This window comes from Anastrepha obliqua, chromosome 2 (assembly GCF_027943255.1).
Source record: "Anastrepha obliqua isolate idAnaObli1 chromosome 2, idAnaObli1_1.0, whole genome shotgun sequence".
Taxonomy (NCBI): Eukaryota; Metazoa; Arthropoda; class Insecta; order Diptera; family Tephritidae; genus Anastrepha; species Anastrepha obliqua.
This window is the reverse complement of record NC_072893.1, coordinates 36,891,783-36,918,448: the sequence shown is the minus strand read 5'-3', so window position 1 is coordinate 36,918,448 and position 26,666 is coordinate 36,891,783. Positions and strand designations below refer to the sequence as shown.

Here is a 26,666-nt window from a genome sequence, read left to right as displayed (position 1 = left end):
ACGTATGCTGCACGGCAAAGCCAAAATTGTATTGTAAAAATTATTGCTTTCACAGCACATCCAAAGCATATTTTTGGTGCTGTTGCTGTTACGTTGAAAATAATGAGTTTAGTTAAAAAATGTTCAAGTACAGAGAAAGAGTTCGATCAATTTGCTGAGCGCATCTCCCCGACTAGAATTACAGTGAGGCATGTCGAAGAATCAGTTAGGCCCGAATTAGGCAGGCCTTACTGAGGCACGCCTCACTATTACCTTACCAGGCCCACGTTAGGCAAGGCAAAGATTGGCATGCCAGAACAGTACCAAATTTGGTTGTGATCACGAAAATCTGTGGCAGTGTCTCACTTAGGCATAAATTGGATTCGCTAATTGATTTGTAGAAGGGCATCCGGAGTATTACCGAAGTTCGGTTTTTCGAACCTGCGCCTAATGAGGCAGATGTATGGCGATACCTTTCGGGTCTTGGGCCTAGTTTGGCTGCCTTATGAGGCGCAAATTTGAAATGCGGTCTGCTTTATTTGCGCCTAATCACCGCCTTACCAAAATTTCTAGTCGGGTAGGTCTACCCTAAAGTCCACTTCTTTTCTTAATTGGCGCGGTAAAAGCCTAAGCGAAATCCAGTGAATTGTGTTTGAGAGACAATACTGAAGAATCTCATGAACAGCGCCCATTTAGGACTTTCTCAACTCATATCAAAATATTCTTAATACGACCACAAAGTTTGGCGACCGAAAAAAAAGCAGCGTGAGAGCGACTGTATAATACAGTAGGTATACTAATATTGAAATCTCGGTGGTTTTAAGCTGGATGATAGATTACAAGGTTTGGCCATCCGAAGCAAAATTGTGAGAGTTCTGCCCGCTCATTTCACACGTATTCACACCCTTGTACAATCAGTCGTTGTTCAGACGGCAACGAAATAACATTAGTGGAGACTACGTTGGTTTTTTTCGTATACCACCAACTCAATCTCAGTTTTTTCGTAAGCAAACCGCTATTATAGCCCCGGTTACGTCAGAAAATCAGCTGTTTTGTTCAAAATCGCTTAGAGCCGGCTAACGGTCTGTACTTGGTGACACCCTACATTCTATAAATCGTGTTTTAAAGTATCAAAAACCATGCGAATAGTTAATATGCCATTTCTAAAGAGGAGCAAGTTATGACCCGTGAGTAGTTTCGCTCTAATTATCGGATCATTTCCACCTGCTTTCAAGGATATGTATCATAGTTGAGCTCAGAAATGAATATTCACAGAAGGTAAGTTATTATGGATGATAAAATCCGACCAAATTCACCTAGCAGTTGGAATTTTCGTAGATGAACATATTTCTTTTCATATCCTTTCTTATACTTATTGAGTAGCGCAGTAGCCACCTGAGCGATTCTGACTAAGTTCCACGAAATTGCAGCAGTTACTTTTCGTGCTATCATCTGACACAAATAACGCCAACTAAAGCCAAATCTTTTTGCGTTCTCTTCCAAAGCACAGCAAGTTTTCCGTCTCCTCTGTAACCACTAGCAGTTACCGCATCGAATATTTTCAGGGCTGCAGCCTTTACATTTACTCGTATGTCATGGCCCAGCCGACATTACACTCAACTCATCGTTCTCTCCTCAGCGATGTTCTTCTTCACCAACGCGCAACGATTCACAAACCTTTTGTAAAATCTTTCTCTCGAACACTCGAAAGGCCGCCTGATCGGATTTTACCATCGTCCATGCTACGACGCCATACAATAGGTATGATTTTTGTTCATCAAGAGAGTGCAGAACTACTCGTAGGTATTTGAGTCTAATGTAGCCCTTATTGGCAAGAGAGGTTCTACGTTGAATTTAGAGTCTGATATTATTTTTACATCTGGTTCCCAACTAAGCGAAGTAACTATAATGCTATTTCCAAAATAAATATAACTGTCAACAATGTCGTGGGCGTCGAAAGGTATTGAGTGCTCTTTCAGTGAGAGCAAATGCTTCATCTAGTGTAATTATTCTGAAATGAACCAAATCCGACCATGAAGGTGGTTTTTTCTTTCAAATATCTGACACCTAAGTCAACCAGCGGATTGTTTTGTTTTTTGTAGCGTATAGTCAGCGAAATCTCAATTCTACTAAAGCTTCTTGCTCATCGGCAAGTGGGACTAAAATCGATTGCAAAATTCATACCGAACAGACAGGCCGAGAGCGGTCTTACTCCGTGAGGTAATATTTTTTGGCAATTCCGGGGGGAGAGTTGCAAATTGTGGACAAGTGTTTAATATGTAGGTATACCTGTGAGACTACAAGTCATATGCCAGTATAGCAGTACTCATGAGAATGTCCTCTTCGCCGGCGTCTTCCCGAAAAACAAAGAGACCGAGAGTGGTTAGTAGGCCGCATTTCAAAAGGTGAAACCTATTTGTAGTTTACTTTTTGACGAAAGTTTTACTTTTTTGAAAAAGATGCATTAAAAAAATAAAATACTCCTCTCCCTCGAAATCTAGTTAAATAAATTTTTCTGGTCCTCTTAAAGCATCTCGATTTAAGAAAAATGTATAACCTTAAAATGGCTTCAGTTTTACAATACCGCAGCAGCCCCATAAAGAAGCAAAGGTTATGTACAAAATCAAAAACAAGTACAAAGTCGAATTTTCTCTACAGTCATTTCAATTAGACAAGCTTCACATGGGCAGTAACTAATTATGAGTACTCTTTCACCACGCTTTGGTGGCAAGCAGCTACGTATGCACATAGGTATATAAGTTCATAGGTCTGTACCTTCCCTGCAGGGAAAACCTCAACTAGTGAAACAAATGTGTAGTACGATTTCACTAAGAGCACTTCGCTACTGATTTGTTGAAGCATGTTTACGGATGGCTTGAAGCTGAACGGAAGGATTGATGGGGAAGTATTCAGCGAGTAGCTCTCCATCAGGCTCAAACTCAGGCTTCCGGACCACTATAGTGCTTTCCAAGCGGACGTAGCCGCAATTAAGGAAGCAGTGGATTGGTTGCGTACTTCAGTAATTACTGTAAAGGACATGCTTCGACAGCCAAGCGACAATTAGGGTCTTCGGCTCGTTGTTTGTACGTTCGAAATTAGTTGGTGAATGCCTGGCTTCGCACTCGACTACATCCGAATACTTCCGTTCCCGGTCACAGTGGCATAGAGGGAAACTGCTGAGCTTAAGAGCTGTCTTGTAGACGGTTTTATCGCGAAATGAGGGGATTGTGGTTCCCTGCGCAAACGTGCAAAGCCGTGAGATCCTTCTGGCCACGGGTAGATCGGAGGCACTCAAGGGAACTTCTAAGGCTAACAAAGCCGCAGCTCACAAATTTGGTGGGTATCCTTATCGGACATTGTCCGTTAGATGTTCATGCCGTGAGACTTGGGATTGCCTCAAGTCCGTTCTGCAGAAGCTGTCGGGAGGACGAGGTGGAATCATCTCAGCACCTTCTTCTCAGCTGCCCTGCCCTCGTCGGCCAAAGATTGCGACATCTGGGCTCTCACTTATTTGCTACATCTGCACTTATTTGCTATAGCAGGTTTTAATATCACACACCTGGTAAATTTCATCCATAGCTTGAAGCGGTTATTACAAATTTAATTAGCCACTGTTGGTGGTCATTCTCCAATGCGAAGCTCGTTCGTTCTTTTTTCCACCTGTTTGGTTCTTTTTCTTCCTTTTTTTCCTCTGTACGGTATCACAATGGACGAATTCTGATTCTTTCTCAAAACAGGCCGCTCGCCTGGGCAGCCATTTATCCTGTGCCTAAGATTTAAAAAACGAAAGCTGAAAGTTGTCTGTTCCTAGAATCCCAGAAACTCCGGAACTATCGGAAAGAGATGAGCGCGTTAGATCTCATCTCAGAAGTTTGGTACTGTAGTACTTCCAACTATCGAAAGAGCGAAGAAACGGCGGAGAATGCCCACTTCCTGCAAAAATAAAGCAAGAAGGTGAACTTTCCATGGTTTTAAAGTGACCAAAAGCCACTAATTCCGTATTAGTAGTTTTCCCTGCAGGGTAGTTATTCATTTCTACAAACTATAGATGCGTATGAGTACATATATGGATTGCGTTTGAGCAATTGTACACAACTCGATATTAAACCAAAGGTTTCTACTTGACCTTTAACTAAATATTCAATGAACATTTGCACATTTACCACACACAAATGTTGCAATTTCTTATTACTTTACGCTAGTAGCAAATTTTTCTATTGCATGTATGTAGGTATGTATGTACTTAGAGCCTATGCTAAAAACAATTGGAGAGAGAAAAATACGTACGTACCATATACGTTCATACACTTGAGCCCACATAATTAAGTTACTTTATTTTTTCTTCCATATAAAGCAAATGTTCGGAAGTATTTTATATAGAGGAAAATTGTCAACATCGGATACAAAACAGATTCTCAAAAATCAACGCCATATTCGAAGAACTTCAAACCTTCACTTTATTACACTAAAACTGAATGGGCTATAAAACTGCATACCCAGGAGTTTTCTAAGGACTCTGATTGAAAAGTTAAACATTTTGATGGCAGTAAAAATTAAAGAAAAAAATTTACAACAACAAACAATTTATTTATTTTGCTAATATTTTAGAAAGATAAGTGCTGATGATTTAAAAATCCCACTAAAAAGCTCACTCAAACAAAAAAATACTATCTGAGCGCAATGGGGCGTTTGATTGAACAAATTCGTTGAAAAATGCCAGATTTTTGAAATAAACTCTGAATGTTTGACCCTGAATACGCTTTATCTCATAAGGAATTCAATACGAAGGAATTTATGGCGATAAAACTCAACAAATATCACCGAACAACCAACGTTTTCACCCGATATGGCAATGACAGACACGTTTCTCTTTCCAAAGCTCACATGGCCGCTTTGAAGCACTCGTTTTCAGTTGTTAAAATAAGATACATCGATGGAACGACTATACAATAGTTAGTTTATACAAGCAGACAGCCTTGAGAATTTCAGATATACCCTATGATCAGAAAGTGCCGGGAATGTTTAAACAAAACAAAACAAACCCGTCTAAATATGAGCCGTCTGTGACAACGTTTAACCCAGCCATCCATGCACCCCTGGTAGACCGGCGAAGGGATGGCCTTCAGCTCCTTCGTCGTATTCTCTTTGCTCTCCTCTATCGACTGAAATCTCCTTCCACGAAGTGGTAACTTCAACTTGGGAAACAAAAAGAAGTCACACGGGTCTATATCAGGTGAATTTGGTGTTTGCATGATGGTATTTACTTGGTGTTTGGTGAAATAATCCAACACAATTTCGGCTTGGTGCGATGGCGCGTTATCATCATGCAAAACCCAGGAATTGTTTGCCCACATTTCCGGCCGTTTGCGACGTACAGCTTTCCTCAAGCGCTTCAAAATGGATAAATAATATTCTTTATTGACTGTCTGGCCCGATGGAAGGTACTCATGGTGCACTACGCCTTGGCAATCGAAGAAAACGGTCTTCCCGGTCAGCCCGGTACTTTTTGATAGGACAGCCTACTTTCTTCAATACTTTTTCCAATAGGACTTATTTGACAGATCGCGTGTGACTACTGTCAAACTAAATACATAATTTTTTTCATTATTCATTCACCTTTCAACATGGAAAGACTTGCGCCTCAACAACGTTTACAAATCGTGCAATTGTATTGGTGCTGTCTATGGGCTGGAGGTCCATATTTCTTTAAAGACGACGCTAGCGTCACTGTAACAGAGAATGGGCAACGGAACCCCGCCATGATAAACGACTTTTTGATGCCGGAAATTACAGCCGGAGATCTCCACAACGTTTGGTTCCAACAAGACGGCGCTACTTGCCATACGGCCCATGAAACAATTCATTTACTAGGTTGTCGTTTCGGTGAGCAATTTATCGCTCGTCTCGGATCAGTGGATTGGCCATCAAGATCGTGTGATAAAATACCTTTAGACTTTTATTTGTGGGGATTTGTAAAGTCTAAATGCTTTGAGAATAAACCAGCTCGATTGAGGCATTGAAGACCAACCGAAGTTCTCCAGCGAGTCGTTCAAAATTGGTGTTTATGGCTGGCCGAATTACGGCGCAGTTGCGGCCCACATTTAAAAGGGATCATATTCAAAAAATAAATGTCATGAATAGTTCTACACAAAAATAATGAAAATTGCCCTATCAATTTGAATTATCGTTGTTTTATTTTAATTTAAAATCCGATAACTCTAAGTGGATCGCCCTTTATATATACATATTCCTATCGTTACGTGAAAAAACAAAGGGCTTTTAATGAAGGCAACAAATTATTGAAAAATACTCAACTGTTATTTATAGCATTTTTAGAAAGATACAAGCCCTTGACATACCCTTAAAATGTATTAATTATACTGAGCTAAAAGTTGCTTTTAATGAGAAGTAAATTTCAATCTTACCGGCCTTTCATACTATACTTAGAGCTTTTACAAACGATTTTCAAATTAGCACTTATGCCAAACATTTTCTCAGGCAAATCCAATCACGCAGAGGCCAGCGCAATAAGATACAATCAGCCTAATTCGTGCTAGCTACGTCGAGTTTGTACTAAAAGCAATCAGATCCATTTTATGTATAAAAACATACATAGATATATGCAACTCACGTTATACTTATAAGCAAAGTTAGTGGCAATTAATTTTTTATTAATCATTCGTACTTCGTAGGTTTTGGGCCTTAGGCCATAGACAAAACAACAGGAAGTATTATATGATGTATTAATTGTATTGGCATAAAATATTTTTCCAAGATTTACGAGTTTATACAATGCAGGTTAATTCAAAGGTACTTTAAGCAAATGGCTTGCACATAGAAGTCAAATAGGTCGCATTGCAATAACAAGAAAAACCTTATCAATTTCGCATGTTTTGTCGTCATTTTCCCACAGCTTTTGTTTCACCTGAAGTTCTGGGAATAAATAGATTTTATAGCACAACCAAGCCTATTTCTGATCGCTTATCACTAAATGCACTCGTTTCGTTAAAGTGTTTTACTTTTTTCAATATTACTTTGCTTATATGCGATAACGGCAGGCGTGAGTAACCACAGCAAATAAAGAAAGAAGCGCAAGCTAACAGTTCTTGCACGCATTCAACTCCCAATAACAAAAACTTTGCCAAACAATCTTTATCAGAGGTAGAAAAAAATAGGACTATTTTATATTTAATTTATTTACGATTTTTTTTTCGTAACAGCTTCGATATTTTTGCATTTATAATGCAATGAGTAATTGTTTAGGCTGTGGTAAAACCGCTTGATCAGATACCCGGCAAAGTCATTAATCATGGTCAGGAGTCCGCCAAATTATACTTAGATTAAACTGTTTTGATATGAATACTTAGGTTGGAACTATTTTAGATTGGCTGATGAACAAGTAAAACAAGTAGAATTTCTCAGAAAGTATGAAGTAGTAATAAAATTTTAGCGCTTCGATTATAGCAAGGAGAATTTATTAAAGATGGTATGAATAAATCAGCTGATTTTTTTTTTTCTTTCGTCGTGTACATGTGGCTGTCAGCACGAAATGATACTAGGCGAATTCATTCTTTGTTTTTTACGAGCGTGGTCACTGTTACACGTAGATAAAAAATCAGAGCGTCCTGTTTCTTTTTCTATGACATAGAGGGCACTTCAGTCCTTCATGCTTTTTGTAAAAAGTCAGCTGTCAGCTGTACAAGCAAAGTCTCAAAAAAAAGACGAAAAAAAGATTCTCGCATTGTTCTCGAATGATCCAACTTTGACTTTACGTGGAGTTGCTGTGAAATTGAAAGCAAAAGGTGTTAACATATCTTACGGTACGATTCGCAGGCACTTGCTTACAAATAAACTGAAATATCGCAGTGCTGTGGAAAAACAAATGTTGAGTGCAAAACACGTTGAAAATATGGAATGGGCGAAGGAAAACTTGGACCGCGATTGGAACAACGTAATTTTTTATGATGAATCCTCCTACTGGGCACTTCCGAGCATCGAACACGCCTGGACAACCTCCAGATCAACTTTCTGAACAAATTCGGAAAATTTGGAGGTCTTTTCCGGTAAAACATGCAGAAAAACTAGTGGAAGGTATGCCCCGACGGTGCCAGTCCATAATTGACAATGCAGGAGATTGGACTTGCTAAAATTTGCTGAAATTTTCCATAACCGAATTGCAAAGTGGCTGCCCTATGTCCTCGATAACTTCACGAATTCCATCTTTGAGGTCTTGAATCGACCCTGAGCTGTTGGCCTAGACCTTCTCTTTCACGTGGCCGCAAAGAAAAAAGTCACAAGGTGTTAAATCACAAAATCTCGGTGGCCAGTTGTGATCACCTCTTCGAGAGATAGCAAAATCCGGAAACTTTTCCCGTAAAAGATCAAGTGTTTCGTTGCTGGTGTGGCACATAGCGCCGTCTTGTTGAAAATAAACGTTGTCCAGATCAATACCATCCAATTCCGAACATAAAAAATCGTTAATCATCTCTCGATAGGCTTTTATATATTTAAATAACACCTGTTATTGGAAAACCCTTTAGTAACTAAAGGTTAGTTGAAAAGTATTGAAAAAATTACGCTTATTAAGCAATATGAGAATTAAAATTCATTCATACAAAGCATTTTATTTCAATCTGCCAATTCATTTTTTGGTTACAAGCCATCTGATATTGCTATTGATATTGATATTGCCGTGTTAGTATATTTTTTACAAAGCAAATAACAGAATGTCGTGCAGTGATAAAACTATTTCCTTTAAAATGTTTATTAGCCACAGAAATTCACAGAGCTGTGTTGAAGAAATAAGCTCTGACATTATTGCTCTTTTCTCCAAAAAACGAATGGATGATATCCGCCTGATCTTATTTTTGTTTCGCAAGTTGAAATTACCACTTCGTGGAAGGAGATTTCGGTCGATAGAGGAGATCAAAGAGAATGCGACGAAGGAGCTGAAGGCCATCCCTTCGTCGGCCTACCAGGGGTGCATGGAGGACTAAGCGTTGGGACATGTGTGTTGCTTCAGACGGGTAATACTTTGAAGGAGATAATATAAATTTGCCTGAAATTTAACTCTGTTTTGTTTTATTTAAAAATTCCCGGTACTTTCTGATCATAGGGTATATCGCTCGCAGTGCGGCAATAAAGTTGAACGCCTTAAGTAAATGGTCAAACGCGGGCTATGGTCATAGTAAAATTCTAACTGTCACTTCGGAATTTCCCAGTCTAGTGGACTATGCACTCCCGTCTACAATTGCCATTACAACGTTCACGATCTTCGTACCCTCAAGAGAAAAGTGGGATCGAGACGATGTAAGACAGGGCGATTCCGTCCATGTATACGCAGATTTCTCGAAGCTCGAGTGCAGGGTTGGCGGAGAAGTTCTTATACATATATTCCGAGCATTTGCGGATCTCCTTGAGTTTTTAGCTTCGCAATTACTGTAGTGTATTTTAGGCTGAACTGATTGCAATTAGAAAAGCCGTCTCGTTGGTACCGAGAAATGATATGTAAATTTTCACCGATAGCTAGACGGCGATAAAAGTCCTCACAAAGTAGTCGACAACTTCCAAGGTAGCCATGAAATGCCGACCATCTCTTAACGCACATGACACTAGGTAACATGACGTTCCTGGTCATTGTGACATCGAAGGTAACTGTAGGACCGATTAACTGGCGAGTCTTGGCCCTATGTCGGCTGAGGACTACATAAAGAATGACATAGGCATACACTTACAAACTTGTAGGGGAAAGGAAGACATAATCGCAGCAAATGAAGAATGACGTAATGAAACCACCTTAATGCTAAACCCACAGAATCTCTGCTAAGCCAAAATAAGCACAGTCTTCGCACACTGATTCCTAATAGCCAGGCACGCCCAGAGGATGGACGTGGAAGCATATGACTTCTGCAGAAGCTGTCTAGATGAGGAGGAGGTAAAGATGATCTCTTCCTGTGTCATTGACCTGTTCTACCAAGACGTGGATTTACCATTTTAGATAGACATTTTTTTTAATGAATTAGAAGATCTCAGTACTGTGAAAATCAGCGATCTTCTGAGATTTTTGAAAAAAAAAAAGAAATATATAATTAGCACGTACACCCTTTTGAATGTTTGGCTGAGCTCCTCCTCCTATTTGTGGTGTGCGTGTTGATGTTGTTCCACAAATGGAGAGACCTACAGTTTCAAGCCGACTCCGAACGGCAAATATTTTTCATGAGGAGCTTTTTCATGGCAGAAATACACTCGGAGGTCTGCCATTGCCTGCCGAGGGGAGACCGTTTTGGAATAAAACGTTTTCATCATTTTGGTCTTTCACCGAGATTCGAACCAACCCATACGGCTACGGCTGGTCCTGAGTGTGTCTCATAGTGCACAACCGCTTCAACCCAGCCTAACCTACTCCATCGCGAGTTTAGGTTCGAGTGTTCACTGCTCTAAGAAACGCAGCGCTATTCGGCTTGACTCTCTACATATTCACACAGGCGTTCATGGAAGAAGTTTAAAAGTATATTTGGAAATATTGTAAAAGTCATCTTCAGTTTGCTCACATACACTTACACTTAAACTTACACAAAGCAGAAGCATTGAAGAAGTACATATGAGTACTTCGTGAAACTTCTGACCCTACTTTCTACTATTTAGAATGCATAAAAATACTTAAAATGCAATTCATGTAGCCTTATTCTGTTTTCAGTTTTTGTTTGTAACATTTCTTTTACAAACTTTTGCCAAAGTACTTGAGGAAGGCTCCGCAGCTGCGGCTGTTACACTTTCTATTGCATTCTTTAACAGTGTATACCTTACATGCTGTTAAAAAAGTCTGGGCATTGATCATTTAAAGAGACCGTTTGGAGGGGTTGTCAAAATTCAAACAAAAGAAGACCCAAACCAAGCGAGAAGGTAAGAAAAGAGATAGTATGCGGCGTTTGATAGAGCAAATGCGTCGAAAAAGACAAGATTTGTGGTCCAAAGTAAAAAAAGACAAGATTTGGTTTTTACATCGTCATAACGCACCAGACTATTATTGTTAATAAACTTCTGGCCAAGAACTCAGCAAATATCATCCTACAATCTCCGTATTTAACTGCTATTCTTCCGGTTGAATTTTTTTTTTTTTGGTTTCCGAAACTTAAATGACCCGTTTTCGATTGTTAGAGGACATAAAAATAAATTCGCCTCGAGAACTGTACTCGATTCCGGAAATGTATTTGAAAAATATGTCAATGATTTAATTATTCACAAGGTGTCTTTTAAGGGAACAGATACCTGTAAAATTTTGAAAAAAAATTTTTTTTTTTTTTTTCATAAAATGTTAATATCATCCTTTGAGAATATGTCAAAAAAATTTTAGAACGTAAATTTAAGTATTTCTTATATTATAGATCGTCAACCGTGACGACTCTATTCTTTGCGTTCGAGTGCTGGGAGAGGTATAGTTACGTTGCCGACTTTAGACGCGTTTTTCTCAAAACTATATTTTTCAAATTGGCATACAAGTCAACTCGAAAAGTTATTGACCGATCTCCCTGAAATTTTGCACACATATTTTTTATTACTTTCAATGTGAATTTACAATATTTCGAAAAAAATAATTTTTTCGAAGCAAAAATAATAGGAAAATTCGCCCCAAAATCAATTTTTTTTTTTTTTTGAAGCATTTTATTCCGCGAATTTTGTTCCCCATTTTTGTTTAATTCATATAGAATTTATGACATTCATAAACAGAAAACTTTTTGTTTTTTGTATTCACTTCACTGAAGCCGATGCTACAATGCCCGCCGATTGAGAAGCCCCGCTGCGACCTTCCTGGAAGAATTGAGTGTACATCCGCCATTTTAAATGATTAAAATAACAAAAAACATTTTATATTATTTTAATGTATAAATAAACTGTATGCCAATTTTGAAAAAAATATATTGACTTCTTCATTTTAAATAATTTTAATGAAAATCAGGGAAAATATGACCGTTTACAGGTATCTGTCCCCTTAAGCCGATACAATAAATTTGAATAGACAAGAAAAACATTTCGTTTTTCATTAACCACTTCCAGGCACTTTTTCAACAGAGTCTATATGTAAATTCATATGTAAGCACTTTCGTAAACTCGGTGAATGTTCTTTTTGCCCGAACGTCAGCACCTGTGCGGCGATCTTCTAGAAAGTGATTGTAATCTTATTTGTTTGGTATATTTGTCACGAGTTATGTGTCACGTTGTAACTGAAAAAAAGAAAAAAAATGGGCACTTCTCTCATGCAAACACACACTCACGTATCCACAAGTGTGAGCTGTGACTAAGGAAAGCATAAAATTTTTTTCTTTTTTCCTTATACAAAAATCAAAAAACAATACAAAAAAAATGGATTTATAAAGGGAAGAAATTCAACTAATTAAAGAAAAGCCAAGTGAAATAATAGAAGAAGAAGTGCAAAATGTAGAAAACACTCCATTAAATAACATTTATTTGTGCGAACGAAGCTAAGCTTTTACTACCACAACTCCTAGCGCTGGTTCCCACCGCCTTCAGTGGCCTCAACGCTTGGCACATAAAAGCGCATGCATGCTACACACACACATGCACGTACAAATCGACGCTCTTTGTGGCAATAATGTTCGCACAGCCATTCACAGCTAGTAGTTGGTTGTTTGGCTGGCTAATAATATTTTTACTTTGGTAGTACTCGCGCGCCTGTACGTGACTCCGTGGTTTATGTGACTTTCTTTTCCAACTCATTTCATTTCACCACAGCTACTATTTGGCTATGTTTATGTGCCGCCGTATTTTGCTGTGCAGTTTTGTTCAAATTTGAATTTTTTTCCAATGTCGCTTAATAGCCAGTCAGGCATTCTATAGTTTATATGCACACATACAGATATACATATATTACATACAAGCAAATATAATTGGCATTGAGAGACGTACTCTTATTAAAAGTTTGGCCGAACTTCTCCTCCGGTTTGTGGTATCCTACAAAGAGGCCACCTAAATTTTTAATCCACCTCCGATTGGCAATTATTTTTTATAAAAAATTTTTCCATTGCAAAAAATACTCGTAGGTCTGCCCTAACCTGCCGAGGCGCGTTCGCTTTAAAAAAAAGTAGCGAAATCTTCACAGTAAGCATCGAACCCATAACCTGCCGAATGACAGTTACGCACTAGCGTACTCGACTACGGCGGCCACTGTTTTAGTTCAATGTGAAATGCAAAAACAAAAAACACCAACAAACATCAAAACAAAGGTCTACGAGTACCTCTCAATCGATCGATCGCTACACTTGAATTGCTCCTTTGTCGTCTCGCAAATTGATCGATTATTCACGATCATGAATTTGTGTGCGTTAGATTCTTTGATTTTTTGTTGTGGAAAGCTTCAATTGAAATTGGAAATGCAATGGAACAAAGAGAATTCGTACACTTTCTAATCTAGATTAGTTTGGTGGTTTAATTGAATATAAATGGTCTAAAAGTCGCGGTAGAAAGGAAAGCTAAGGAAGGCAAAGGTAAAGCGATGCTAAAAAAATGAATTTGAGATCAAATTCCGTGTTCACAATTTTTAAGATATCCTCGTTGTGACTAAAACTAGCATTTCCTATAAGGAATAACTAGAGCAGCTATTTATATTAAGCCTACAGACTCCGATTTTTTTGTTTTGGCTAAAATTTTTTCTTCACTTATAATTTTATCAAAATTATCCTAGAAGTGTATATCTACATTTAAATTTCGTCCAGTTCTAGAGACTCATTTTATGGCACAAGCAATACTGACTATGAATTAGCGACCTTAAACACTGCATCACAGGTCATTCCTTCAACTTTGAGTTGCATCCATCAAAAGTTTCTCTAGCAGCATATCCAAAACATTTTTCGAAGTCACATCACCGACAACAAAAATAAGTGGGTCGAAAAGATCCTTCGATTCGACCCACATAGCAGGACAACAAAAGCGAGTGGGAGTATAAGAGCAGAACTGAATTTAGAAAGACTTGTCTATCTAAGATTTGCACAACTAATGAAATTTTCGCCAGGTAGGCAATTCGCGATTTTTCTTTTTGGTATTGACCCAAACCGATAAAACAGTTTTATGAGAAGCTCAAAATATAACCATGCAGATTCTTTCCAAGAAGGAAACCATCGGTTACTTAAGGTGAGTTTGAGATAAATGTTGGTTAAATTTACAAAAAGTGTGCCACGATCAGGAAACTTTTCTGAGTTTTCTTAGTTTGTGTCAGGGCAATCTTTCCAAGTAAGCAGGATTGGAATGAAGGGAAAATCTGCACCGAAGCTGATACACCTGTTGTTGTTGTTGTTGTATCAACATAAACATTCCCCATATTTACATGCGAGGAATACTGCTGGAGTCACAGTCCTTGGCCGGATATAAATCCGGGTTGTTTAGGTAACGTAGAACAGAATGTCGTGGAAACGCTGATACATCTGTCTTCGCTGATGGCTCTAAGATGGAATCGGAAGTCGGGACAGGGGTTTTCTCTAAACCAGCCAAATTATCTATTTCCTTAAAATTGCCGAATGCTGTTAGTGTTTTTAAGGCAGAAGTCTTTGTGATCCCGCACGCATGCCAAATGCTTAGGTAACGTGGGAGCGAGGTAGATATTATGTAACATTTTTTCCGAAAGCCAAGTCGCGATCAAGGCTCTGACGACGCCATGATGTGGATCCAACTGCGGTCAATTTCTGTAAGTGGGATATCAAGTCTCTTGGGTGTGCAGGTAGGTTAGGCTAGGTTGTGGTGGCAGTCGGTCCGTATGACCAACTCACTTAGACCTTACAGGTCCGTTGTGATACCACTGTGCGACACGGGAGCCTTGTTTATTTATTTTCATGAAGCCATTTTGAGGCTCTTATGAGGCGCAAGATTAGTCTAATCCCCGCGCCAGATAGTTCTGTAAGAGAATTGAAAAAGTGTTTACCCAGACAACCTGCTCTGATTTTAGCTAAGGCTTGACAATTGCAAAGGAAGTGCTCAACTGTTTCTTACTCTTCCTGGTGTGCAGGTAACATTTCTCTGATCTGGGTTCCAAAACACAGAAACATAGAAAGAAATGAAATTGCTAATGAGCTTGCCAGGAAGCGAACTGAATTGGTTTCAGAGACCTCCTAGCCGGCCATCGACATCTCATTGACTGTTTTTAAAATGGAATTGCACTAATCATTTCTCATAAAAGCGCACCATTTCTTCGTGTGCTATTTCGAAACCCTTTGGCCCAAGTGCAATAGACGGAGGATTCGGAAAGTCCTATACCATTCAATTTGTGAAACTCGTATGTGTGTTTACCGGTCATTGAACGATCGGCACACACGTTGGAAAACTAGGTTTATCATTTAACCCCCATTGCAGAAGCTTTGGGGACCTTTCAAAGAAGGAAACGGTTGAGTACTTTCTCTGTAAATGTCCGGATTTGGCTGCTAGATGATTGAGGCGACTGGGTACATCATTTTTCGACAGCCTGCGACAGTGCGCCAACCTAAATCCCATCAATTTTCTCCATTACGTCAACAGCTCTGGCAGGCTGTAGATATCTGCCTGTTGGAGGTGTTATAATATCTAAACGGCGCTTTAGTGCCACTTGAGGAGTACCAGAATGGAACTTGAGCCATTCCACCTACCCACCTAGTTTAGCAAGGGTTTAATTGATATGAGGAAATACAGAAATACCAGATGAAATAAAATCGGTGGTTGTAGATGCACTAGAAAGTAGAGCTCTCGATTTTCTTAGCAAATTTTCGAACAGCCCGGGCAAATGAGCAACGAGTACCCGCATACCTGTTCGATGCTCATTACTCGAAAATAAGCAAATATGAGCTCGAGACTATCGAGCTTTTGAGTAATTCGAGCATTACTTTGGATTAGTTTGACGTTTTTGCCAGCACTTTCTGGTCAGTTTTACAAGTTATTTATACGCAAATTATTTATCACCTGTGAATTTCGCTGCGAGCGTTAGTTTCTTAAATCCCGTACATACGTCAAAAGGAAAATGCTCGTATTGACATACTTTTTGTGTAATGTATGCATGTGTGTATTCAGTATTCAAGCTACTTCTTTATTACTACTTCATTAGTTTATTGTTGTATTTATTGTGAAGAAGAATTGAGTTTCTTAGCATTTTCTACGCTTCTTGCTTGTCTTTCTTTTGTTTTTCCCATCACTTTTTCGTGCGTTAATAGCCAAACGATTATGGCTAACGTGCTTTGTTAATAGCTTTCCAATGTTTGGCTTCTAAGCCCATTTAGAAATGGCACGCTTTCCGGTCGTTTCTCAAAGCCAAACAATTGGACAGCCAGGCAGTCGATGAATAGCATTTTTTTTTGGTTTTTTGTGTTATTTTCCTCAAGTGGTCATGCTAATATTTTTTACTGTTACACACTTAACGTCTTCCGAAAACAAAACCAAGACTAACCCATACAATATTCAAAACAATATTTATGTGTTAATTTATGGTATGAAAAGGCCAGTGAAACGCAAAGTTTAATAAGTTTAATGAAAAATTAATGAACGGAGAGAGATCGCTTGTAAGTAATTAAAAATCTGTAACCGCTGCCGGCTACGTGGAACTCCCCTACAGGGCCAGAATGGAATCTTTTACTTTCAAAATGGTTTTGTTCGGCTATATTTTTTTGCAATATATGTTTTTTGGCTGTTAATAAATCAAATATATAATCTGCTAGTCATTCTAAATGGATTTACATTGAAAATTTAAATGATTATTTTCATACATCTAAACAGTGTTGTGCATAGCATAAGCACCGCAAGGGTTACTTTTTTTTGTGTTTTTTGTTTTGTTTTTAGTATTGCATATGGTATAATAAAGGGTGGTTAAATTTCAAGGGCCGATGTTGAATGTGAACCACACCTAAACGCCAACGACTCCGTTGGACTTCTTTCTTTGGAGTTATTTGAAAGAAAAGGTGTACGTCGATAAGCCAGCTACAATTCAAGAGCTAAAGGATGAGATAATTCGGCACATTAACGGCATAGAACCTCAATTATGCCTCAGCGTCATAGAAAATTTCAACCATCGGATGGAGGTGTGCCGCCGAAGCCGCGCGGCCATTTGGTCTACATTTTCTTCCATGCGTAATTGAACCATACCAATATTATAATATTAAAGAGAAATGTCAATAATTTCCTAAAAAAGTTGTATTTTATTCAAAATCAATACCGGCCCTTGAAACTTAACCACCCTTTATTTTAGACACTTGTGAAGAGAAGTTAAACGAGAAGATTAAATAGTTTCAATCTTCAAACATTTTGCACAAAATTTACGCAAAAGCGCATTTTCCCCATGGAATTTAATTGTAATTTTTAAAGCTTTTGCGACACGTGTAAATATTAAATAAAACTAAATTAAACTAGTAACACCTGTTATGGTGTCTGGTTTTCTAGGCCATAGAACAAATTTAGGGTCTGGCGTCAAGAAAAAAAAACATTTTTTTTTTGCTATCCTAATGTATCAGCTACTATTTTCGTTTTAATACATTTACTTGGATTTGTTTTTCATTAAAATTATACATTTGAAAAAGTCTTTAATTATCTCTTTGCCTCGCATATCAACGAAACACTGTTGAAATTAGTCAACATCGCACAAAATTGAAAATTGTCTCACCTTTTATGTATTAGGTATGGGTATAAGTTTCCGCTCTCGTAAGTGAGATGCCACTGCTGATACTATTTTTGTGTTCGCTCTAGTAAAATACTGGTGATTTGAAGGTGTACCATATATGTGAAGTCTCGATCGCAGTAGTTGACATTCGTTTGAAGCGTAAAGATCCTTTTTTATCTGACGTTAAAAATGTCTCCGTTCGTCCCGAAAAGACAGCATTTGCGGGAAGTCATGCTTCATTATTACCTTTTAAAAGAAAAGTGCAGCTGAAACGTGTCGTATATTGATCAATATTTAGGTTATCGCGCTCCGCCAAATACAACTTGGGAAGAGTGGTTTCGACGCTTCCAAAGTGGCCATTTCGACGTGAGTAATAAAGATCGCGAAGGGGTACCACCGAAAAAATTCGAAGACACTCAACTACAACATCTATTGGATGAAGACGAATGTCGAACCCTTGATGATATGTCTAAAGGTCTAAAGAGTTGGATGTTGACAGATCAACCGTCGGTTAAAGTTTTCACGCGATGGGAATAGTCCAGAAAGCAGCTAACTGGGTGCCACATCAATTGAAGAAGAGGAATATCGCTAGACGTTTAGTGACGTGTGAGGTGCTTCTTGAACGGCAGAAAAGAAAAGATTTTCTGAATCGCATCGACACTGGCGATGAAAAATTGACCTATTATGATAACCTAAGAGACGAAAATGTTGGAGCCTGCCAGTTGAACCCGGTCCATCGACAGCGATGGTTCATGCTTCAAAGGTTATATAGTGTATCTGATGGGATCAGAAGGGTGTAATCTATTAACTCAACTCCTTAAACCATCTGAAACCATCACTGACGATCGTTACCAACAGCAGCTAATGCGTTTTAATCGAGCTCTCAAAGAAAAGAGGCCGGAATGGGGCAATAGACAAAACAAACTGCTTTTGCTGCATGACAACGCCAAGCGACACGTTACCAAATCGCCCCAGAAATATTTATAGGGACTGAATTGGTAAACCTTACCCCACCCACCATATTGCTAGCATAACATCTTCGGACTACCATCTCTTCCGTTCAATGCAGTCAGCCCTTATTGGAGAGCGATTAACTCCTTACGAGAGCGTCGCAAACTGGCTTAATGAATGGATCAAGTCAAAAGAACTCGAATTTTTCGTCAGAGGAATGCTGTATGCTGCCTGAAAGATGCAGTAAAGTAGTAATTTCCAATGGCACATACTTCGCATAATATCAGGTATTATTTTTTAAATAATTCGTAACTTTTTCAACTCAATATTATTATTGTCTCTAATTGATCCAAACACTTTTCGACGCGAGAGAACCGATAACAGCTCGAGACATATTATTATAAAAGAAATTTTCATTAGGTTTTGTATAGGAACTTCAAGCCAAAAATCTTGCATTTTTTTCTACATTTAACAATAATTTATTAATCACTACACTTGAGGCAAGAAATTACTCTACAAGGTGAAGTCCAAAATAAACAAGACTAAGCCAAAATAGAAACCACAAAAGCTTTGTTCTGATAAATGCGAGTTTATTTATTCAAAATAGTCCCCTCTGGCCTCGACACACAGTTTTGCGCGATCTAAAAGCAATTTTTGAATTTTTTTCTCATCATTACATTTTTAATCACTACATTTGAGGCAAAAAATTACTCTAAATATTTTTCGAAAGAATTTGCATCTATTTATAACTCAACAAAAATAAAAGGAGTCTATGCTCTGTACAACACTGTATGTGGGCCGTGTTCTACATAGTCAAATTTTTCCAGCACTTTTGGCATTTTTGTTATTATTCAGTGTTCGCTTTAAAAATGAGGCAAATGAAGAGAAAAAATAGTAATTAAGCGCTAAGTAAAAGTGAGTTGAAATACCAAAAAAAACAAATGTTGCTCTATTAGAAACTTATCGTTGGTAATGAATATAATTTTAGGTAGCGCTAACATTCCCCGCGGCTGCGCCTGTACATACATTTATACCCCAACAACAGGTACTTATGTGTGCAGTTTGAAAGTTACCGCTAGTTCAATAGCCCTGCTCTAATGGCCGCATATCATACGAACAATAAAGACATTGGCTGTCGCGCAGCGTTCGCTGTTGAGTGCTTTGGATCACTGATCGTTCTTCGCCACTGGCTATTGGTCAGTTCTGTGGAGCAAGGCGCCGTGCTGCGACAATTCGCTGCTTGTTGGTATTTCGTGGTGATTTTTGTGCCATAATAATTGTTCCATTACATGTGTATTTAAAAAAGTAAAAATAAAAAAATTAAAATAGAAAAGTATAATTAAAAAATAGTTTTAACATCATATCCAGCATTTTTAAACAAAAAAAGAAATATTGTAGTTTTTCGCAGCGCCGCTCAGATCGCGCAGAGCAAGAGCAATTGTCGGTTGTTTATGAATTTTAATTGCTGCCCAGAGGCGGTCAGTAATTTTTTATTTTTTATTTTTTCGACTTATGCTCGCGGCAGCAAGAAAACGTGAGTAGCGGCAAATTTGTGCAAGTGACTTTGCACTAAACACACATTGAAAGATATAACTGCAGTAAGGTTGAGATGCAGGTTAATTAATTTAAACGGATTTGGTTGAAGAACCGATACATCTGATCATTTATGTATGTGAATGCCTTTTAAATGCACAATATAAACCTCTGCTTCTTTTTTATTTATTTTTCTTTCACTTATAGAATTACAATCAATTCATCATTTGTTGCAGTAGTACACCCGGGCGTAACAGCATACCGGAATTGAGATAAATACGAACATTACGATGGCTCCACAAGAAGAAAAACAAATATTTTTTCTTGATGCTATCCTCTAAATTTCTGATATGATTAAAAAAATAGGTATTTTTTTGTTATTTAATATTTGAAATATATCTTTATTTACAGAAACAAAGGAAATTTTCACATAGCTTTATCACGAAAACTGAAGCTAATGTCGCAATATCGAAGACCCCATTGAATTTATAAGGTCATAGTACATATATAATATTTAGTAACATCGACTAGTAAAACCATTGACAAAAAAAAAATTTTCAATGGTATTGATATCTTCGCTACAAAAATCGAACAGCTCATTATCATTTTCATGTCGCTAAACCAAGTTTTATTCTCTCCAAACCTTTTAAAACTCTTGAGCTGATAAATTTTTAAAGATTAGTTAATGTGATCTTTAAAATTGTATCTCCTAATTTGTCGAATTTCATTAGGGCGATGTAAATAAAGCTTAGCAGGTTTTGCTAACAGAAACCATATCAGCCTTGGAACAAAAAGTAAATTTCTACTCGGGTGTTGTTGTAGCTCCACAACTAACAAATTTATCTTTGTCAGCCAGATGAGGAAATTAATTAACTTAAAGGATACCTTAAATTTAGAAATAGTTTATCGATCGTTTAGTCAGGTTTATTTTATTGGTTAGAAGAAAATATTAACCAAAATGTATATTTGAAAATGAGCCAAAGTAAAAAACAGTTTAAATTAAAAGCAGCAGCAAATGTAACAAAAAAATATTTCATAAATGACCATCGTAAGCTAATAAAATTTAAAAAATTCAAATTATAAGTAGAATAAAATTGAGCTACCGAAATAACTAAACCAATAACTAAATGCCTTCAAATTGGCCTTGCCTCGTCAACGGGAGAAACAATAAAGAACACAAAATCAAAGCAAGCGAGTGATTGACTAACTAAAAGCAAAATGCAAAATATAAAAAAAACAGCTATAAAATATATTTCATGAAACAAAAACCATTCACGAAACAAAAACAAAGCACAACCAAAAAAATACTGTATGGAAACAATAGCAGCTTTATAGACCTACACAAAAAAACAAAAGCTTATCAGCAACTAAAATAGGCGAAACCAAACATAATTGCCGCTTGAGTGTAAAATAGCAAATCCAAAGTGGTTTGCTGCCATTTGGATGGATAATATTTATGTAGCCTAATTTGCAATCGAATTTGCATTTGATGCAATTTTAATAGCAAACATTTAAAATATAAATGGGGTAAAAACAAAACGAACTCGAAGAAACTTATGTATGATATGTTTGTAAAAAACAAAAAAACAAAAAACAAATAGAAGCATGGAAATATAGTATATGTTTTATAATATAATGAAATCATGATTGCACAAAAAGTGTAGATATGTATAAAACAAAACTATAAAACACAAATAAACGAAGAAAACGAAGAATATGAAGAACATGAAATAAATAAAACACATAGACCGCGTAATATGAGTACTCACCCAAGAATTATCTCTGAAATGTGACATTTTTGCGGCTAGTCCCACTAAAAATCCTTCTCTACGTTTGCTGTTGGTTTGTGTAGATATGGGTTTTTTCGCATGCAGTTTTTCGCTACTTGAAATGTGTGAAATCCACAACTAATATTCGATTTTCTTTTGTTACTTTGTGGTAATTCGTAGTTAGTTCACTTGTAAACCGGTTATGCTAATTTGTAGTAAAATTTGCTGTGTTAGATAATTAGAAACAAGAGAGAGGCAGCATAAGTAAGTATGTATACCTATTGCAGTAGCGATAATTTTTTTTGTTTTGAATTTTATATTCACATGCACTTGAATGTTTTGATTTGCTATTTTATTATAAAGGAATTTTTTCTGCAATTTAAGATAAAATAATTTTTTACATCCTTAACCACCTGTAGGTAATTCAAATTTCCTTAGTTTAATTTGACAGAATTTAATTAAATTTAGTGCTGTAAAATTTTATTATTTTTTTAAATATTATGCAATAATTATTGAATTTCTCAGATTTTTTTTTTAATTTAATTTTTTATAATTTTTTTTTTGTTTAAGCTTATTATAATATTGTTCTGACTTAATAAAAAAATTAGAATTTATTTAAGTTTAAAGTAGTTTAATTTAACTTTTTTTATTATTATTTTATTTCATGATTGAATTTCTCAGATTTTTTTTAAATTAAGTTTTTTATTAATTTTTTTTTTCTTTTGGCTTATTATAACATTGTTCTGACTTAATAAAAAAATTAGAATTTATTTAAGCTTAAAGTAATTTAATTTTACTATTTTTTTTTTAATTATTATTTTATTTCATGATTGAATTTCTCAGATTTTTTTTTAATTAAGTTTTTTATTAATTTTTTTTTTGTTTTGGCTTATTATAATATTGTTCTGACTTAATAAAAAAATTAAAATTTATTTAAGCTTAAAGTAATTTAATTTTACTATTTTTTTTAATTATTATATTATTTTATTTCATGATTGAATTTCTCAGATTTTTTTTTAATTATATTTTTTATTAATTTTTTGTTTGTTTTGGCTTATTATAATATTGTTCTGACTCAATAAAAAAATAGAATTTATTTAAGTTTAAAGTAGTTTAATTTTACTATTTTTTTTTTTGATTATTATTTTATTTAATGATTGAATTTCTCAGATTTTTTTTTAAGTTTAATTTTACTATTTTTTTAATTATTATTTTATTTCATTTAAAATTGTTTGAATTTGTTGCTTTTTTTATTTAGTTTAATTTCTTGTTTATTTAAATATATTATGTATATTAATATATTTATATACTATTTATTTATTTATAATTTATTTTTGTTTTGGTTTTTGATAACTTTAAATAGTTTTTAGCTTATTTTATTTAATTAAATTTCTTTCCATTTATTTTGATATAATTAGTTTGATTTAGTTGAATTCGAATTTATTTTATTTTGAATATGATTTCATAGATGTTTTTTATTTACTTGCTCTATTTATTTAATTATTAATTTAATTTAATTTCGTTTGATTTAGTTTAGGTTTTAATTTGATGTAGTTGAATTTTAATTTATTTTATTTTTAAGATGATTTCTTTGCATGTTTTTTATTTGTTTTTTTGTATTTTTTTATTTTATTATTTATTCATTTAATTTAATTTGATTTAGTTACATCTTATTTTCGTTAGCTCAATTTTGTTTTATCTTAGTGTATTTTGTGTATGTTGGGCTGTGTTGTGTCATTTTATTGTACTCAAATTTATTTGGTTTTGATATGTTATATTTAGTTACGTTATTTTAACTGCAATTTTGTAAATTTGTTTAATTAAAATTAATTTAAAAAAATTAAATTTACTTTTATGTTAGTTCACTTTGTTTTATCTTATCTTTTGTTTTGGTCTATAGTACTTTCAATATTTTTTAACCTATTTAACTTAACTAGGTTAGGTTAGGTTGTAATGGTTGCCCAGAAAGTGGGCCCACTTGGACGAAAGAAGTTTGGTTCATCCTTTGTGATACCATTATAAGGGGGGAAAAAAGAGGTGAAGGAAAACGATAGGACGAAAAGGGTTTAACTTAACTAAATTTGCGTTAGTTTAGTTTTTAGTTTAAATTAATTTTATTTTATTTTGTTTCAAATATGATTTGGTTTGTTACTTTGTAATAATTTTTTTTAATTATAATAATTTAATTTGGTTTAATTTATTGTATTAAGTTAAATTTTTATATTTATTGTTATTTTAATTGTTGTATTTACACTTTTTTTAATTTATTGTTTTTTGTTAAGTTACATGCTGTTATGTTATATTATATTACATTATATTATGTTACGTTTTCATGTGTTGAGTTACGTTATCTTAACTACAATTTTATTTATTTTCTTAATTTTTCGCTTACATTTTTTTAAGTTTAACTGAATTGAATTTTTTGTTATTTTGTTTTGTTCTATCTTATTTTCGGTTTTAGTTTATAATAATTTTTGAATATTTTTAACTAATTTTATAATTGGTTTAATTTAATTTTATTTTGTATTAAATATATCTTTTTTATTTTTATTTTCTAATTTATTTTAATAAAATTTTATTTTATATTTTGAATTATTTTATGTTATGTTATGTTTTGTTACGTTAAGCTATGTTTGTCATATTTTTAATTTTATTTAATGTCACGCTACTTAATCAATATCTTTATTTTTTATTATTTTACATTGTGTTGTGTAATAGTATGCAATATTATTTTATTTCATTTCGTTTTATTTTATTTTATTTTATTTTATTTTATTTTATTTTATTTTATTTTATTTTATTTTATTTTATTTTATTTTATTTTATTTTATTTTATTTTATTTTATTTTATTTTATTTTATTCTATTCCTATTCTATTCCCGCTAATTTAATTCATTTTTTCGTCTACATTTCTGCGTGGCATTTTGTTTGTACATAAATATTCCACACATTTGTACTCGTGCACTTTGCACTCTTCACCGCTATCTCTTTCTATGTTGTTTTTATTGTTCCTGCTGTGTACTCATCACAGAAAAAACCACCTGTAAGCACAACAGCCTAGCTTTGAGAGTATGCGTTATGCATACATACATACGCCCATATATAACTACATATAAGCCTATTTAAGTATGTATGTGAATGTGTTCAGTTGCGCACCTCAACACTCGCTAGCTGTAACTTTTTTCTTGTTTTAATTTTTGCTGCGCTAATAACAAAAATCAGCTAACAACTGTTGCCAATGTTATACTTTTATTCATCACTGCTGTGTTTTTTGGTCTTTGTTGCTTGCCTGTGGCTGATGTGTTTTGTGTGACGTGACTGTGACGTGTTGTCTAGTGTGTGGTGGCGCAGTGGCGTGGCTCTGACGTTTAGTATCTGCCGGCATACATGCAACACAAATGGTAATAACAACACGAACAACAACACAAACAATTGCAATTAAGCCAATATCATCACTATTTTGTGTAGAATTTTCAATGATTGCAAATAAGGCGGTGTAGTGCGACAGTCAACAAGCGACTGTCAGAAAAGTATTGTATAGTGATTATCATGAGATACTTTTGGTTCGCATGCCCGCGAATTAGTATGCGCATATGGATGTATTAGAAATAGCAACAAAAGTTGTAATACATCAACGTTGTTCTTGTTGTTGTTGTTGTACTTCAAGTGCGCTTCAGTGGTGGCAATATACGTCGGCAACGAACTGTGAACAACACAGTTGCTGGTGTCAGCAATGAACCGATGTTGCGTTGTTGTTGGTGGTGTTGCTGTGAGCATTGCTTCGGTTTTTGTTACCAAATAATTACAGGCGAATTAGGTAAAATTGGCTTTGACTGAAATGGCTAGAAGCCGAAAAGGTAATAACAGTTTAAGAGCAGCCACCCAGCAACAACGAGAGGTTTGTTTATTGGTGTTTAAAAATCCAAAAAAAAATAACGGAACTTTTAACGTATTTCTTTCAATTCGAGACTTTTCAATTACTAGTTTTTAATTAGTACGTTTTTTGTTATTTCGTTACATGAGGAAACATTTCTTGACTTTCTTATTGTAAGTTTTGTTAGTATTTCTAAACGATGTACTTGGATACTCCTTTGGAAAATTTTATTAAAACTTATATTATTTATTTATTTTCATAAAATTTGTATTTTCCACATTACAACTATTTTTGTATTATTGTCAATAAAACACACGCGAATACTGAAACACTCCCAAGGCCCCAAAAGCACGCATTCTTTTTCATTTTTGTTGCAGTTGTTTATTATTGCGACTTTCGCTGTTTCTTTCACTGTTTAACACATTTTCTCTTAGTTCAACTTTTTAATTTTTCTTCACATCACAGCATATTTTTTCTCCCATCACTTATTGCTATTTAAAAAATTTTGAATTACTTTCATTTCCGTACAAATTAAAATTACGCATTTGTTGGCACTTCACACCGCAGCTTTTTTCTGCTTTTACTCACAATTTTCCCAATAATTCACAAGTCATTTGATTCGCATTTAAAATTTTTTTAATAACAATTGATTATTTTTTTTATTTATTTACATATTTTTTTTACTAATTTCATACTTCGTACCGTTTTCGTCGTCTACGGACGTTGCAGCTTAACAAACGAACCGTTCGCATTGAGAATACGCGGCGTATTAACAAAACAAGACAAAGTGGCTCCACAGTGAACTCGAACTTGAATGCGCCGATTGGAGTCACTTCAAACATGTTCGAGAGGAGCTCATACAAACAAAAAGGTTTGCATGTAGTGCAACATGTTTGGAGTAAATGATATAAATAAATTTTAAGAATATGAGAGTAACAAA

The 26,666-nt window shown here is 35.3% G+C and overlaps 1 protein-coding gene across 4 annotated transcripts in view; it reads right to left on the bottom strand.

Moving 5' to 3' along the window:
- The window catches only part of LOC129236891 (SH3 and F-BAR domain-containing protein DDB_G0274695), a 188,077-nt gene extending 161,637 nt beyond the window's left edge, over positions 1-26,440 (bottom strand). The window contains exons 1-2 of one of the 4 annotated variants that reach the window (XM_054871178.1): positions 26,315-26,440; positions 21,853-22,077 (exon numbers count right to left, since the gene is read on the bottom strand). In XM_054871178.1, the coding sequence (XP_054727153.1) occupies positions 21,853-21,879 (27 nt within the window). In that variant the 5' untranslated portion in view covers positions 21,880-22,077; positions 26,315-26,440. Of the gene's footprint in view, positions 1-21,852; positions 22,078-26,240; positions 26,270-26,314 lie in introns of those variants that run through there. The other 3 variants (XM_054871180.1, XM_054871179.1, XM_054871177.1) reach the window with 3 other exon arrangements.
- Between the last annotated feature and the right edge of the window lie 226 nt (positions 26,441-26,666).